This window comes from Solanum lycopersicum, chromosome 4 (genome assembly GCF_036512215.1).
Source record: "Solanum lycopersicum chromosome 4, SLM_r2.1".
Classification (NCBI taxonomy): domain Eukaryota; kingdom Viridiplantae; phylum Streptophyta; class Magnoliopsida; order Solanales; family Solanaceae; genus Solanum; species Solanum lycopersicum.
In genome coordinates this window covers 62,152,182-62,170,645 of record NC_090803.1, presented here as the reverse complement: position 1 = coordinate 62,170,645, position 18,464 = coordinate 62,152,182, and the positions used below count along the sequence as shown (strand labels likewise).

Sequence of the window (18,464 nt, the reverse complement as noted above, 5' to 3'; positions counted from 1 at the left end):
ATTTACTTTCTTCGTTGACTTTCATTTATTCAAGATATATAATGTATATTTTTAATGATGTTCACTAATGTATAATTTTTAATTAATAAATAGTCACTCCTAACAATATAGCAACAATGAGAAATTATGTATTATTTGAGATGTAAAACAAGTAATAAAATGAATTTTTTAAAATATAAGGAACAAGTAAATAATATTAACCATAAATCCACCTCTCCATCCTCGACAAGTTAGACAATATCTTCCTACCATGCTGTGCATGCATATTGACAAAATTAAAATGCACGGAAATATTATATTATATAGTATTGCTAAATGGCAAGAAATTCTTTCGGCATGAATTGACAAAATATGGGTAAATGACCAAATAACTTTTTGACTTTAAATCCCTTGTTTTTTTCCTCCAAAAAAAGGAAATTAACTTTTTCTTTCTTATTTACTCTCTCTTTTACTTTATATTTTTTTCTTTTTTATTTTACTAATCAGTTTAATTTTATTTTGTTGATTCATTCATTGCTTAAGATTTATTTTGTTGTTAGATTTATAATTTTAATAAGATGGATCCGAGAATCGTCAATTAAACGAAGTATTGAATAATGTTTTGGAGTTAGATGAGGATAACAGTTTGTTGTTCCAAAATCATAAATATTTTGATGGTGCATACGATAGGCCTGGAAAAAAAAACTAAGAAGTTCTCGTGACCTATAAACTTAAAAAAATAAAATTATCTAGAATTTTGGATCTAAACTTAGATTTAAACTCGTGACCTATAGACTATTCGTTTAAGTTTTTACCATTTACACTGCAATAACATTCATTTATAATTACGAAAGGAAATATATTTACTCTCTTTTATATCAGTTGTTTATTAAATATCACTAGTAAATTTTAAATAAGATAGTATCACTAGTAATACTATTCATTTAAGTTTTATTGAATATCACTAGTAAATTTTAAATGAGTATTTATGAATGCTTTCCGAATTTTTAATTTCATGAAATTAGTATCAAACTTATGTAATTGTTTGTCAAGAACATTTATGCTCTTCCTGTTATATTTTCTTTTTGAAATTAGTATCAAAATTTATGCTATTTTTTTTACAAATTTCAAATCATAAATAAAATGATAGTTTTACTAGTTTACATTTAATTTTTTAAAATTTATAAATTCTATTTACACTTACAAAAAGAAAAAAATGTTATGATAAAATAATAAAATTTATAATCAACTATATTTTGTAAATTAACAAATAATTTTATCTAACTATTTTTAGTAATATAAATAATTAATTATGAGATAGAAAAATAATATTAAAATGTTAGAAATATAAAGAATTTTTTTTTTTTTGGATTTCATATTTTCCATGAATGAAATTATACAAGTATGGAAGTAGAGAACTTTGAAACATCAAATTGAAAAGAAAAGTAAAAAAAAAAAAAAGTAATAAAAAAAGTAAGAAAGAGAAAAGAAAACGTTTACAGAAAAATTGATTTTGGTCAGTTTTTGAAATGGCACCCAACAGTTTTCACGTGAAACAATATAAATGGAGCCTATGGTTAGTCATAAGGCTGGGCAACGGAACGGGATGTATCAGAAGCGTTTCGGTTCGTCCGAATTCGGTTGCTTACGGAATGGAATGGGATATTCCAAATTGAGATACGAAACAGAATGGAACCGAAATTTGGTATCGGTTTATTTCGATTTATTTTGGTTTTGATTCGATTCCGATTAATTAATATTTATTATTAATTTAGGGAAAATGTACATATACCCCTTAATCTATGCCCGAAATCACAGAAACACACTTATATTATACTAAAGTCCTACTACCCCCTGAACTTATTTTATAAGTAATTTTCCACCCCTTTTCGGCCTACGTGACACTAGCTTGAAAAAAAATCAATCATCGTTGGGCCCACAAAATATTTTATTATGTTCCTATTTTTTCTTTTGTATATACCTAGGAATTTGTATAATGTACAATAATTTTGGTATATATATTATAGTTCTGATTTCATGTTTTTTTTTAAAAAATATTAATGATTAAACTGATTGTGTATAATATTCATTTGTTAATTGTATATATAGTAAGCTTGAAATATGTTTCGATATTTGAGTGTGTAACATTTTTATATATAATATTTTATTATGTTCATAATTTTTTGTATATATCGACGAATTTGTATAATGTATTATAATTTTGTATATGTACTATAGAGTGATTTTAACAAATTTTTTTATACAAAATTAAATAATTGTATACAAATAGCTATTGCCTCATAAGACTTTGTATATGTTACCTTAATATACAACCCACTATATCCCTAATTTTAGTAATTGGTATACAATTAATAGAATATGCAATTAAGAACTGTTTCATAATACTTTGTATATATTAGCTTAATATACAAACCACTATATACATAACTTTGTAATATGTGTATAAACTACACTACCTGATGTTCCCAATATTCTTCAGATTTGTCCAGTTCTGATGAGGCAGATTCAATCTCTTCTGAATCAATGTTTATGACTTTTCTCTTTCTTCCACCTACAACAATCTTAATGCCGCTAGATTTCGCGTTGTTGATGTCTTTATGAATTGCCATTGGGTCATTTTTTTTTCAGGATCTCAATTTTTCAATAGATTGTTCAACTTAAACTTGTTTATGTTTTGTTATAGACCCTACATTGACCCAGAATCCTAAGTTAACCCAATTGAAACGAAGGTGAATTATCAACAACATTGACATAGCTCTCGTAATCCTCATAGATGGAGAGAAATCATCCATTCTCATTTTGAAAGACTTGTAATCTAATAAGTAATAAAGATTTTTTTTTAAAAAAAAATATGAAAAAACTAACAATCATACTACCTACATATACAATTGTTGTAGAAGGAATCAAGAAAAAATATATTGAAAGCCATGAATTTGGCGGTTACGTGCGAAAAGTGAAAGAACATCGGAGGGAGAAGGTCAAAATCTTTCCGATGGAAATTCTAATCAGAAGGGAAGAGTAATTTTAGGAAAAGATATGGAATGAGAATAGGAGAGATAAATTTGATTTTGAATAAAATTATGTAAAAATCTTTGGATGACTATTTTTATTCTGTATATAGATAGATAGTAGGTCCCATTAATTATGGTAAAAAAACTAAAACTGTATTTACTGACCGTAAATAAATTAAATTATACCCTTATTAACTTATTACATAGAAATAAGTAATTTTTCCCTTCAGAGAAATTACGAAATTACCTGAATTTTGTTGCTCGTTCCATTTCGTGCAAAATCCTCTCCTGCCAAATATATTTTCCATATATTATATTAAATTATATAATATGATTTGGAATAAGTTTAATAAATAAAAAGAATCAATTTTTGTCTTTAAATCTAGGGTGTAAAAACTAAAATTAAAATATTCCTAAAATAAAATAAAAATAAATTTTTAAAAAATTAAATTAAAAACTAGATTATTATTTTTTTACCAAAAGAAATTGAAGTATCAGATTCGTGGCATATATTCTCGATTACAGCAGTGGCAGTGTAATATAGGATTATTATTTCAATTAAAGAAATAATTATAGTCATGACTCATGTGAGTGCAAGTGGGACATAATTTGAGTTTTCTTTTTTAATATTAACACCATTTTAGACATTTTTTTTAAAAAAAATAAATATTTATTTTAAATTACAAAAATAAATATCATCAATTCATTTATACAGAACTAACATAGTCATTTTCGGGGATTGGCATAGTATGATATATATCGATTTATTACTATATCGAAATTTTTGATATCGTAGTTTTGATATGGTATTTGGTGTGGTAAATAGTAATACATTTTTTTTTTGTATTTAATACAATATATGAAAGAATTTATTAAAATACTGAATATCAAATCAAAGTATAAAGTTGCATAAATAACAAATATAAATTATTAAAATACCAACAAAAATGCAATCTAGTATTACTATAGACTAAATGTTTAGAAGTCAAAAGTTTGACGACTCTATTTGAATTGAAATGTATTTGAATTGTAATTGATTATCAAAATAGTCGTTTTTACTTTATTATCACATACTTTTCTATATGTGAAATGTATCAGTATGATACAATTGAGATCTTTTTTAAAATGTCAAAATTATAGTATTCTATTAGACGAGCATATATTAGTCGAAACTAAGCAAATTTTAATTATTGATTTACAATATCATAAAATACTAAACTTAAATTTTAATATATTAAACCATACCAAATTAAGTTACCACAATAATAATATAATATTTTAAAAATCAAATATTAAAACTATGATTACAAAATTTACAAATACTATAATGTACCATATCATGCCCACCGCTACTCATCCCTCCTTCGAGGTCACATGAACTATGCTAGATTGGACCAATCAACAATCAGTTTAAATGCTAATCTTATGTGAATTATTCCATAGTGCATTGGAAATTGAAAGAACCATGATCTAAAATTGGATCTATTAAACTTTACTCTGTATTTTTTTATTTGTTCTTGTATACTATTTTATTAGGCCAAAGTCATATGCGGTCACTTAAACTTGTCCCGATTATTCATTTAGACACTTCAACTAGACATACTACCTATTGAACACTTCAACCATATTGAATTTGAACCATTTGAACAATTTTTCGAGAATAAACAAAAAATAGAGATGTGTGAAATACACTCGTGCTGACATGTCAATTTGACCAATTAAATAATGACATGTGTTATTTTTTAATCCAAAAAATTATTTAAACATTATATTATAAAGTAAAAAAAATTAAAAAATAATTTTAAAGTAAAAAAAAATGAAAAAAAAAAAAACTTAAACACCCACTTCCCTATCTCTTCAACAGGAACAAAACATATATTTCCTCTAACTCCATTAATGGCGACCCTCCCCTCTCCTCCCTATACAGTTCCATCTTTAACCCAACAATTTTTTTTCATCAACTTTTTTATTAATTATAACTTTTTACTTCATCTCGTTTTTTTGGTAGAGAAAGATGGGGAAAAAAATCTCTCCGAAAAAATTTATAAATGTAACAAAATGTTAAGAATTTTGAAGCCATTAGAATGGTGGGGGAAGAAGATAAACACTGAGACTAAGAATTTTGAAATCATTAGAATGGTGGGGGAAGAAGATAAACCATTGGTGTATGGGTATGGGGGGTGGGGTGGGGTTGATTGGAATAGGGAAGAAAAAGAACTGTTCTTCTTCTTTTTTGTTAATTTTTTTTTAAAAAAATTAACTTAGGGTATAAATTAAGAAAAAAAAAGAAAAATATTATTTTTAATAAATTAACGTGCTCAAGGAAAGTGAATTACACGTTTTTGCCATGTCAGCATTTTGTGTCTAATAGGAATGACTTTTGAACAAATAAAGTGTTCAATTGGCACAAGGATTAGTTGAGGTGTCTAAATGAATTATGCGGACAACTTCGAGTGGCCGGAGATGACTTAGGCCATTTTATTATTATTATTGTATACTATTTTATCATTATTATTGCTTGTTTTCAATAGACTGTGAAATAATCTTTCTACCTATGAAATATCAATGTAAATTCTAGGTTGTTGTATATTATCAGTTAATTTTTGTCAGGGAGGTGGGACAACATTTTTCTTAGATGGTTAACAACTCCATGTTTATAAGAAAAATTTATTATAATTGTCTAATAAGTAATCTTTTTATATAATTTTTACAGTATTAAGGTATAAAATTTAAACTCTATAATTCCTTATTTACCCATTAATTCTAACAGATCACAAAATCTTTTTGCAGCATTTGTCTCATAAGATGCCAAGATTCAAAGTACCCCTTTCTTCCTGGCCACAAGATATATGTTTAAAGTTGTACATTTTTTTTTTTACAAAAGTTATGCCTTTGATGTTGTAGACTAACGAGTGTCCATTTGAATAAAGGAGTTTCGTGTTATTTTCTCTGCCTCCACCAATTATTGCAAAATGATAACTTATAATATTTATATCTATTATGCAATTATGATATATATTGAATAATCAAGAAGATATATTAACAACTATTTAAACTAGTGAATTTGGTTGTTCCATAATCAATACATCCCACCAAGAGAATCAAGTAGTTGTCTGCATATATTGTTTGAATAAATATTATCTTAATAATGGTTTAAGAGTCGATAAGAATCGAGAAAAACCTTAGCGCATACGTTTCAGAGGGCAACGATAACGATAATTATCATTATTTTTCAAGAGGGTATATGATCCGCTAACCGTGTTATATTTTTTCTTTCATTTGAGAATCTCATTTTGCAGTAGGTGGATGAGAATAATGACGAATAAAATGTAAAGAACATATTGATAGAATTTGTGAGAAAAGAAAATATAATAATTTCTTCCTTTTATTCGTTTGATATGACTTATTATAGCGTTGAGAATATCATTAACTAATAAAAATATACTCTCCCTAATAATTTAAGTTTTTATATGAGTTGATCATATACTTAAACAAAATAAAATAAATTTTTAAATTTTGTAATCTTAAATCAATGAAAAAAGATGGTTTAATTTTTCATTAATTGGCAGTGAGAAAATTTTAAAGCTTGTGCTTCTAATTGTGTCTACTGTCCAGGTGTTGGAACTCAACTTTCACTGTTCTCCCCTTTCCCAGATTTCTTGTTTCCTGTTTTAATCTTTAACTTTGTTCTCACAATTATCATCTTCTATAAATAGATAGATAACTGCACAAGTCAAACCAATCCTTTTGAGACAAACAATAAGATATTTTTCTTCTTTAGAAATATGGGTTCCATCGGAAATCATAACAAGCCACATGCAGTTTGCATACCATACCCTGCCCAAGGCCATATTAATCCAATGTTAAAATTAGCCAAAATCCTCAATTACAAAGGATTTCACATCACTTTTGTCAACAATGAATACAATCATAGACGTCTACTCAAGTCTCGCGGCCCTGATTCCCTCAAAGGCTTGCCATCCTTTCAATTCGAGACCATTCCTGATGGCCTCCCACCTTGTGATGCTGATTCAACTCAAGATATTCCTGCTCTATGTGAATCCACTACCAAAACTTGTTTAGGCCCATTCAAGGAATTGCTCGCAAAGCTCAATGACACTTGCTCATCTAACGTCCCACCTGTCTCGTGCATCATTTCCGATGGTTGTATGAGCTTCACTCTAGCTGCTGCTCAAGAATTAGGCATCCCTGAAGTTTTCTTTTGGACTCCAAGTGCTTGTGGTTTTTTAGGTTACATGCATTACCACGAACTTGCTAAAAAAGGATACTTTCCACTTAAAGGTATACTCTGTTTCATTTGTCCTGTTTTTATATATGTTTGTGTTTTAACATTTGTTCTTTTTATGTTCTTGTAGATGCAAGTGACTTAACGAATGGTTATCTAGAGACAGCTTTGGATTGGATACCGGGCATGAAAGACATACGTCTGAGGGATTTACCAAGTTTTTTGAGAAGTACAAATCCAGATGATTTCCTGTTTAATTACCTTATCCAAGAAACAAACAGAAGCAAATCGGTTTCAGCTATTGTAGTTAACACATTTGATCCATTAGAGAAGGAAGTTCTTGAATCACTTCAGACACTTCTTCCTCCGGTCTATGCCATTGGCCCCCTCCATTTTCTTGTAAAACATATTGAGGACAAGAATTTGGAGCGCTTGGGATCCAATCTTTGGAAAGAGGATCCAAAAAGTGTAGAATGGCTTGATTCCAAGAAACCAAATTCTGTTGTTTATGTAAATTTTGGAAGCATCACTGTCATGACCGCGAACCAACTTATTGAATTCGCATGGGGACTTGCCAATAGTCAGATGGAATTTTTGTGGATCATAAGACCTGATATTGTATCAGGGAAAGAAGCAATTCTTCCACCCGAATTTGTGGAAGAAACTAAAGAAAGAGGGATGTTGACAAGTTGGTGCCCGCAAGAACAAGTCCTAAGCCACCCTGCTATTGGAGGGTTCTTGACTCACAGTGGATGGAATTCGACCCTTGAAAGTATTGGCAATGGTGTGCCAATGATCTGCTGGCCGTTCTTTGCGGAACAACAGACTAATTGTTGGTTCAAATGCACCCAATGGGGAATCGGAATGGAAATTGACAATAATGTGAAAAGGGATGAAGTTGAAAGTCTTGTGAGAGAGTTGATGGTGGGCGAGAAAGGTAAAGATATGAAGAAAAAGGCAATGGAGTGGAAGAAATCGGCTGAAGAAGCAGCTGCAAAACCAACAGGATCATCTTATGTGAACATAGACAAATTGATCAATGAAATTCTTCTCAAACATTAGGTGGTTGGTTTCATTATTTCCTGTGTTGACATCATCCTGTAATTCTTGTTTCCCTTTTGTTTTTTGTTATGTTGTAACTCGGTGTTGTAATAATGATAAAAGCAAAACAACTGTTGTTATATGCTACTACATCAAAATCTTTTGGTCCCTTTCAAATTTTCCAGCTTGTCCTGCATTTGAATTACTCAAATATTAGAGATATTTAGTCCAAAAAAATACATACATCAAGAGGAGTAGGAGAAAGCGTCCATTGGAACAATCTGTCCCAATATTTAAAGGGAAACTTTCCTTGACATGTAAGAGCAAGATTCATCTAGACCTCATCCCTACGGAACACTGCAAGCAGCGCGGGAGGTTCATAATGAATCATACAATATAGCTTTATGAAGACAGATCGATACATACACGCGAGATCTGTTTGCCATTGATTTCCTTCTCTTCTCGGACCTAATTTGGCAATAATTTAACTGAAGTGTATAAACTATTATATGTTGTGGGTATTTCATGTAATACAAGTCTCATACAGGGAAACACAAGTGTTTTTGTGATTTCTAGTGATGAGACAACTCATAAAAACAAGCTTAAGTGGGGTTCAAACCCTGATCTAGAGGTGGTATCACTAGCTTCTACTAATTGCACAAGGTCACTTTTATTGTTTTTATAGGTGCATTGTTAACTATCTCTTAGTTTCTATCAATTTTTTAAAATAGAATATATACATATGATTTAATCGGAAATTGCGGGTGCACGTGCACCCCACCATATAGCGTGGATCCGCTCCTGTTTCTAGTGATGATTCATAAGATATAAGTGCGTGCGATACATTGAAATAAATGTTAGGATCGAAAATAATTAGCCAACAAAGTGAATCTCGAAAGACCACAAGCAAGAAGATAGATGAGAAATATATCAAAAGACACAAAGATTTAACGTGGTTCGGTCAATCGACCTACGTCCACAAAGGAGGTAGACAATTCACTATATAAATATGAGAGTACAAAATATAGAGAGAAATAACTTCAATCAATTCACTCGGAATAAAATGAGGTTCACACAAGTGATAACGTATCACCTATGTCCCACAAGTTCTCTCCACAACCAGAACTCTCAAAATCTATAGGACTACATTGTGAATGTTAATTAAATTAGAAGGAATAACATCTATTTCATAGAATCTTAAAACCTTTTCCTACAAGAAAATAGTTAGTCAATCCTAAACTTTTTCCTGAAGTGTATGTGTGACATTTGTGGGGGGGGGGGGTGTGAAGACGGTAAATTAACGTGTATGTGTGTTTAACTTTGCAGAGGTTGAAATTTATATAATACTTATTTGCAACTTCTTCTTTAAAAGATTTTTGTTATTTTGAAATAGATCTTTATTGTTGTGTTCGTTTTATTTTATGTAGATGAATTTGAGTAATAGGATCAAATCACTTATTTTTCTTTTGCATGAAAAATAATTCGGCACCGATCAAAACATTTCTTTCAATCTTCATTGAGTAAAATTAGGACTTATATCATCTTTTCTCATGAACTTTATTTTGACTAGTTGATATTGTGATTCTTTTCGTAAGATGAAAAAGTAGCGGGAAGAGAGAAATAACTGAAAAATGGGTTAACTATTTATCTCCATGAATGCATTGGTTTCATTAATATAAAACTAAACAATTTGAATAAAATTGGGCAGAGAGTTAAGAGACTATTACATATCTACTACCACAGGCAAGGTACCATTTACTGTATAACATTTTTCTGCTTTTCATGCTTCATTCTGTTAATCATTAAACTTACAAGTTCATCTCACTCACATTCTTAACCAGATCAATATGTTATCCCCTTTAGAAATGGATCCATTAGAAGCACGCATGAACTTGACAAGCCTCATGCAGTTTGCATACCATACCCTGCCCAAGGCTACATTAACCCGATGTTAAAATTAGCCAAAATTCTCAATTACAAAGGATTTCACATCACTTTTGTCAACACTGAATACAATCAGAGGCGTCTACTTAAGTCTCGCGGCGCTGATTCACTCAAGGGCTTGCCATCTACTATAGAATGGCTTGATTCCAAGAAACCAAATTCTGTTGATTATGTAAATTTTGGAAGCATCGCTGTCATGACCGCAAACCAACTTATTGAATTCGCGTGGGGACTTCAAGAAACTAAAGAAAGAGGGATGTTAACAAGTTGGTGCCCGCAAGAACAAGTCCTTAGCCACCCTACTGTTGGAGGGTTCTTGATATGAACATATTCAATATCGCATGTATAGATAGATAGAGTAAGCTAATTTTGAATAAATATACATATATAAAATATACAAAATATTGTATTTCTTTTTATACCCAATAATTATTAATTTAAACTAAACGAACACTATTTTATGAATTACCAAAATACATCAAAATCATACAATGCATTAATATCACACATACGAAGGTGAACTAGTTTTGGATTCTGTCCCTATTATTACAATTTTTTTTTTCTACTATACCTATATAGTGATTTTAGGGAAACCAAATATTATGCTCAGAATGATTTTAAGAGAAGATTGACTACATATTGTTAATATTCTTAGATTTGCTTTTGCTAAACATGTTTCGGGTCAAATTGATTTCAATTTTAAATATATACAGGGTGTACATAAATTGATTTGGTTCGATTTTTTATTTTTGGATAATGCACAAGTATCCCTCAATTTATGCCCAAAATATCAGAGACATATTTATACTATACAGAGGTCTTATTATCCATGAACTTATTTTATTAATAATTTTCTAACCATTTTCGGTCTACGTGACACTATATTGTGGGTCTAACGATGATTGACTTTTATTTTTTAAGTTAGTGTCACGTACACCGAAAAGGGGTAGAAATTACTTATAAAATAAGTTCAGGAGTAATAAGACCTTAGTATAGTATAAGTATGTCTCTGGAATTTCGGACATGGATTGAGGCGATACTTGTGCACTTTTTTTAAAAATCAAAATCAAATCAAACCAACTTTGTCGATATGGTCAGTTTGGTTCTATCGAATGTTTTCAAATTTTTGGTCACATAAATGCTATTTCAATCTTATATTGTTAGAATTATAGATCATAGATGAAGTTTTGATAAATCAATGTAGGTCTAGTAATAATTGACAAACATATAGTATATTGAACACATAGTTATACTCTTAATAATAACTTTTCAATTGTGTTTTAATTAACAAACACAAAAATGTTTTGCCCGTCTTTTCTCTCAAAGGTCATATTTACGTAATTTTAATTGGGAAAAGAGCCTGATATACTCCTCAACTTTGTCATTTAAAGCTGATATACCCCTTGTTATGAAAGTGACTCATATATACCCTACTTGTAAACAAATGATTCACACATATCCTTTTCCTCTAACGGAAATGAAAAAAAAATAATTTTAATCTAAATTTTTATTTTTTTTAAAAAAAATTTAATCATATATGAGTAAATTTAATCATCGTCAAACATATTTTTTTGATTTTTTTTGTTTCAATGACTAATTTATAATTATTATTTTGATAATCAAATTTATTTATGTTTCACTAATATTTTTATAAAACTTATTGTAGATGACCACATTTTTTCTTCGAATACGAAATTAAATTACAATACATACAAAAGAAATAGTTTAATTTTTTTTTCTTTAAACTAAGGAATGTAAGAAAAAATAAAATTAGAATAAGAAACTCAAATAATTATTATAAAAGAAGTCAAAAAATAATTTATGTATGAAAAAAATTAAAATATACCTTGAACTTTGATAGAAGAATCATATATACCCCTAAATAATTTTTTTTAAAATTTTGAAGGAATAAATATAAATTTAAAACTAATTTTTTAACTTCCGTTAAATGAAGGGTATATGTGAGCCATTTTGTAACGTCAGGGGTATATGTGAGCCGTTTGTATAACGGTAAGGGCATATACGAGTCACTTTTATAACGAGGGGTATATCAGCTCTAAATGACAAAGTTGAGGGGTATATCAGACCCTTATCAATTCCATTTTAAAATAAGGTCAAATCCAAATGATAACCTAGTTTTTAATTATTATTTTTTTAACTTTTTTTTTTCTTAATTCGTCAAACTAAACTAGACGTAGTGTTAACCGTAATGGTTGGCCGTGCCATCAGCCATGTTAATGGATTGCTACGTGAGTCCGTCATGAACTGTCAATAATATATCTGTTAGTCACAAATAACTCCTATATTTTTTCGTATATTTCACTTTAACATTTTAGTATTTCTTTTTTTGCTGTTAGATACTTCAATCTTAATTAATATGTTTTTTGTTTAGTATTTTTCTGATAATCAGTCAAAAATGAAAATGTGTATACTACACACGTGCATAATGTGACATTATAATGCATTAAATTGAAATAATTCCACAGCCTCACTCAAACCTAATTTTTCTTCTTCTCCATCATGTGATGTTTGTTGGAATTGGCTGAATAACGAATTAATAAAACGTATTAGATAGTGATGTTTAATGTCTGTTTATTCCTTTAAATATTTATATTTCTGTCATCGATTCTTTAAATAAAATAATACCTAAATCTAACTGCCAAATATGTTTATTTTAATTTTATAAAATTTCAAAAAATATATATTATTTTAGTGAATTAATTTATATAATAACTTGTCTCGATCAAAAATTTGAAAAGCTTTATACCTCATTATGAAACTTCAGTAGGAGTCGTCCTTTTATCCGTTAGTAATATGTCATTATGATGTATGATGTTGCTACATGCAGATTTGGACAAAACCGATAGTAAGGCCGTAATGACATAGTACTAAATTTAACATCTCATGCTTCAATATTTATCTGAGGGCTAATCCTTGAAGTTTGCATTAAGGTTATACAAAATCGAACCGAAAATTTTGAAATTATTTATTGCAGAAATATTATCTCACCTTTTAACTGGGGATAACGAATTTCATCACGGAATTAATTACACCCAACGATGACATAAGGTCTTGACTCGTTTTAACTAGGTGGTCTATAAAATGTATCCACTGTCTTCCTCTTGCAATAATATTTCACTTAAATAAGAAAACCAAAAAAAAAAATAAAAAAATGTGTTCCATTAATGCTGAAATTTCGGACAAACCTCATGCAGTTTGCTTACCATACCCTGCTCAAGGCCACATTAGCCCAATGCTAAAATTAGCCAAAATTCTCAATCGCAAAGGCGTTCATATCACCTTTGTCAACACTGAACACAACCATAAGCGTCTCCTTAAGTCTCGAGGCCCCGATAGCCTCAATGGTTTGCCATCTTTTCGCTTCGAGGCCATTCCTGATGGCCTCCCACCATGTGACCCTGATGCCACTCAAGACATTTCTTCTCTTTGTAAATCTACAACCACTACATGTTTAGGTCCTTTCAAAGAGTTACTTGCAAAGCTCAAAAATACTAACGTACCACGTGTATCGTGCATCGTTTCTGATGGTTCAATGAGCTTCACTCTCTCTGCTGCTCAAGATTTGGGCATTCCTCAAGTTCTCTTTTGGACTCCAAGTGCTTGTGGTTTATTATGTTACATGTATTACCGCGATCTTGTTGAGAAAGGATACACTCCACTTAAAGGTATACATACATGTCCGATCCCCTGTATCATCCATGAAAAAAAGAGTAGGAAAATGCTCTTGAGCTATGCGAAATTGAATAAAAATAACCTCAGTTAATAAATAGTCTGATCGAAAATACTTAATGAATCAAAATGCCATAAAATTTACTGTTTAAAGTATCTAGTGTCGCTTTAAATTTGGTTTATGTTGTCTTTGGGAATTGCAGATGAAAGTTACTTGACAAATGGATATTTGGAGACGAGTTTGGATTGGATACCAGGCATGAAAGGAATACGTTTGAGGGATCTTCCAAGTTTCTTAAGAACTACAAATCCCGAAGAATACATGATCGAATTCATCATCCAAGAAACAGAGAGATCAAAAAATGCTACTGCTATCATTATTAATACATTTGAAACATTGGAGAGAGAAGTTGTTGAATCACTTCAAAAACTTCTTCCTCCAATCTACGCCGTTGGTCCCTTGAATCTTCTTATGGAACACTTTGTCGTTGACAAGAACTTGGAGGGCTTGGGATCGAATCTATGGAAAGAAGAAACCAAGTGTCTAGACTGGCTTGATTCCAAAAAAGCAAATTCTGTTGTTTATGTTAATTTTGGGAGCATTACTGTCATGACCGCGAACCAACTTACTGAATTCGCGTGGGGACTTGCCAATAGTCAGATGGAATTTTTATGGATTATAAGACCTGATATTGTATCAGGGGAAGAAGCAATTCTTCCACCCGAATTTGTGGAAGAAACTAAAGAAAGAGGGATGTTGACAAGTTGGTGCCCGCAAGAACAAGTCCTAAGCCACCCCGCTATTGGAGGGTTCTTGACTCACAGTGGATGGAATTCGACCCTTGAAAGTATTGGCAATGGTGTGCCAATGATCTGCTGGCCGTTTTTCGCGGAACAACAGACTAATTGTTGGTTCAAATGCACCAAATGGGGTATTGGAATGGAAATTGACAATAATGTGAAAAGGGCTGAAGTTGAAAGTCTTGTGAGAGAGTTAATGGTGGGCGAGAAAGGTAAAGATATGAAGAAAAAGGCAATGGAATGGAAGAAATCGGCTGAAGAAGCAGCTGCAAAAACAACAGGATCATCTTATGTGAACATAGACAAATTGATCAACGAAATTCTACTCTCCTCCAAAACCACTAGGCAAAAGTAGTAGAGTACTAATCAATGGTTGGTTTTATTTATGGAATAAAAATGCTCACTATAAGTTATGGAAATAGAGTCAGCTGCTTGACTTCATTTGGCTGGCAAACTAATACTATAACAAATGGTTTAAGTCACATTAACTACAGAAAACTATATATGTGATTTTCAAATACTCCAATTTTTTCTAAACTATTAAGTTTTGCAGGATGGTGTTACTATGATTTGATCTAATAATGATGGGAAAATACATAAGTTTCCCCTTAATCTTGTCCCGAGAACTCGATTACATACTCCTAATTTTACGACTAACTCTATACCCTTTATTTTTGTTTGAAGTGAATTTAACACCTCTAAAAGGTGACATGACAAAGAATATATTACCGATTGCCTAAAAGCGTATATTGTATCCTTCATCGGTGACTCGACAGTGTTAAAAACAAGATATCTACCTTCGGCCTCCAAATTTAAAGAGCCTCATTTTTAATAATAATAGGTTATAAATTAGTATCTTTTTTTAAAAAAATATTGAATACTATTTGTATAAAAAGTCAACACTGCATGAAAAATGAAGGAATTATTAGAACAAATTTAACATATTTGAAATACTATATTTCATTAAAAATAATTTAAAACAAGAATAGTTATATTAGTTTGGGCATTATCACAAATGAAGGGAGCCTAATCCCTTTTATAGCCCCATATACTATTAGTTTGTGATAATGCCCAAAATAATAGTCAAAAACTTTTGTGACTTTCAAACTCTCCAAAATTTTGCTGAACTATCAACATAAGCAGGAGATAATAATGCCCATGTGAACAGTAAGAAATCCAAATCATCAAATAACAGGCAACAGAAATATTGTACTAACTAGTAATTAATTTTCCAAAGGTATAAAACCATAAAGCAAACTTGTTGTGCGGAATTTGAGATAATACGAGAAAATATAAACGCGAAAAACAAGACAACAGATTTACGTGGTTCACCAATAAATTGGCTACGTCCACGGGGAAGAGAGGGAGCAGTTTTATTATGGAGAGGCAAAAACAGAATTACAGAATAGGGTTTGTCATAGCGTCTATATATAGTGCTAAGCTACGCCCTAACAGGCTTGGGCCCAAAATACAGAATTGACAGATAATTAAGGGCCCAATTCAAGGCATTCAACAAATCTCCACCTTGACTTGAATTCTCCAAACAGATTCTTCAGACGCACTATGATAGTGCCAGGCCTCCCCCTCTTCCTCAGAATTGCCCCGCAAGGCAATTAACAGCTTCTGATGTTGAGCAATCCCTTCACCCTTACAGAATTGATCAAATTCAGACCAGCAGAATTCCAGCCCATTATCAGTTCGCAACCTCTTGATCTTCTTCCCTGTTTGATTTTCCATCAAAATTTTCCACTCCTTGAACTTCTGAAAAGCTTCACTTTTATGCTTCATCATGTACACCCAAGTCATCCTTGAGTAGTCATCAATAATGGACACAAAAAATCTGCAGCCTACCAAAGACTCAACACGGCATGGACCCCAGCAATCAGAATGGATATAATCAAGTGTGCCTTTTGTTCTGTGAATGGCCTCTGGAAACTTGTTGCGATGTAGTTTTCCAAAGACACAATGTTCACAAAACTCTAGACTCTTAACCTTATGACCAGCAAGAAGATCCTCCTTTGACAGAATTTGCATTCCTCTTTTACCCATATGACCAAGTCTCATGTGCCATAACTTAGTCATATCCTTCTGGTGAACTTCTGACGATGCAACATGAGCTGAACCTGTAACCGTGGAACCTTGTAGAAAATACAAAGTACCATGCATGACACCTTTCAGAATCAGATTTGAACCCTTCCAGACCCGCAAGACTCCATCTTTTTCCGACCAGCTAAATCCCTTGCTGTCCAAAAGACTGAGAGATATCAGATTTTTCGTCATCAATAGAACGTGCCTGACCTCGTTCAATGTGTAGAAGCTACCGTCATGTGTCCTTATCTTGATCGAGCCTGTCCCAACCACCCTGCAGACAGAACTGTTGGCCATCGAGATGCTGCCTCCGTTTACCTGCTCATAAGTCGTGAACCACTCTCTCCTAGGACAGATGTGATAGGATGCCCCAGAATCGAGAACCCACACATCTGAATGATGAGTGTGCTCATCCGCAACTAGGGAAATGTCTTCTTCAAAATTGGTGTCTTCTTCAGCAACAGCAGCAAAAACCGATTGTTTTTCCGATTGCTTCTTCTTCTTCGGACAATCAAATTTCCAATGTCCCTTCTCCTTGCAGTAATTACAAACATCATCCGGCTTTGCACCCTTTGACATCGGCTTATTTTTCTTTCTGCCGTTTTTCCTTCCTTTTCCACTACTGGTGAACAGACCGGAAGGCTGTATGTCCGTACTTGTGCCGTTAGCCTTATGCCGTAATTCCCTGCTATGAAGGACCGATCTGACTTCTTCCAGCGACACAGTATCTTTCCCAACAATGAACGATTGAACAAAATTCTCAAACGACATTGGGAGAGATACTAACAGAATCAGGGCAACATCTTCATCCTCGATCTTCACATCGATATTACACAATTCTAATAACAAAGTATTCAATTGCTCTAAATGTTTCCTGAGTTGTGTACCTTCAGCCATTCGTAAACCGAATAGACGTTGTTTCAGAAGTAGCTTACTGTTAGAGATTTTGTCATGTACAAACTCTCCAGCTTCAACCACAGACCAGCAGTAGTCTCTTCATCCGAGACCTCCATGATGACGTCATCCGCGAGACACAGCATGATCGTCGAGTGCGCCTTTTCCTCCAGAATCGTCATCTCAAGAGTAACGACGGCGTTCTTGTCTTTCGACAACGACGCCCAGAAGCTTTGCTGTTTCAACAAAGCCCGCATCTTAATCTGCCATAAACTGAAACTGTTCCTCCCCGTGAATTTGTCGATTTTCACGTTCAAAGCAGACATCTCGAATTCTCCAAGAACACCGATTAACCGAGAGGCTCTGATACCAATTTGTTGTGCGGAATTCGAGATAATACGAGAAAATATAAACGCGAAAAACAAGACAACAGATTTACGTGGTTCACCAATAAATTGGCTACGTCTACGGGGAAGAGAAGGAGCAGTTTTATTATGGAGAGGCAAAAACAGAATTACAGAATAGGGTTTGCCATAGCGTCTATATATAGTGCTAAGCTACGCCCTAACAGGCTTGGGCCCAAAATATAGAATTGACAGATAATTAAGGGCCCAATTCAAGGCATTCAACAAAACTTGTAAATTAAGATTGAAATCTCAGAGACAGATTTTAAATAAATTAAGTTCTTATTATCTTTGAATTCATTTGATTTTTATGATTTTGTTCATCTTTTAAGTTACTTGGAACAC

At 31.9% G+C, this 18,464-nt stretch overlaps 2 protein-coding genes across 2 annotated transcripts; both read left to right on the top strand.

The window, feature by feature from the left end:
* The first annotated feature begins 6,536 nt into the window (after positions 1–6,536).
* Positions 6,537–8,456, top strand: LOC101259535 (7-deoxyloganetin glucosyltransferase-like). Its single transcript, XM_004237880.5, has 2 exons — positions 6,537–7,313; positions 7,388–8,456. The coding sequence occupies exons 1-2, from the start codon at positions 6,797–6,799 to the stop codon at positions 8,317–8,319; spliced, it is 1,449 nt and encodes a 482-aa protein (XP_004237928.2). The 5' UTR covers positions 6,537–6,796; the 3' UTR covers positions 8,320–8,456.
* Positions 8,457–13,414: 4,958 nt separating this feature from the next.
* LOC101259240 (7-deoxyloganetin glucosyltransferase-like) lies at positions 13,415–15,152 on the top strand. The gene is made up of 2 exons (XM_004237879.5): positions 13,415–13,928; positions 14,136–15,152. The coding sequence occupies exons 1-2, from the start codon at positions 13,415–13,417 to the stop codon at positions 15,086–15,088; spliced, it is 1,467 nt and encodes a 488-aa protein (XP_004237927.2). The 3' UTR covers positions 15,089–15,152.
* The last annotated feature ends 3,312 nt before the right edge of the window (positions 15,153–18,464 follow it).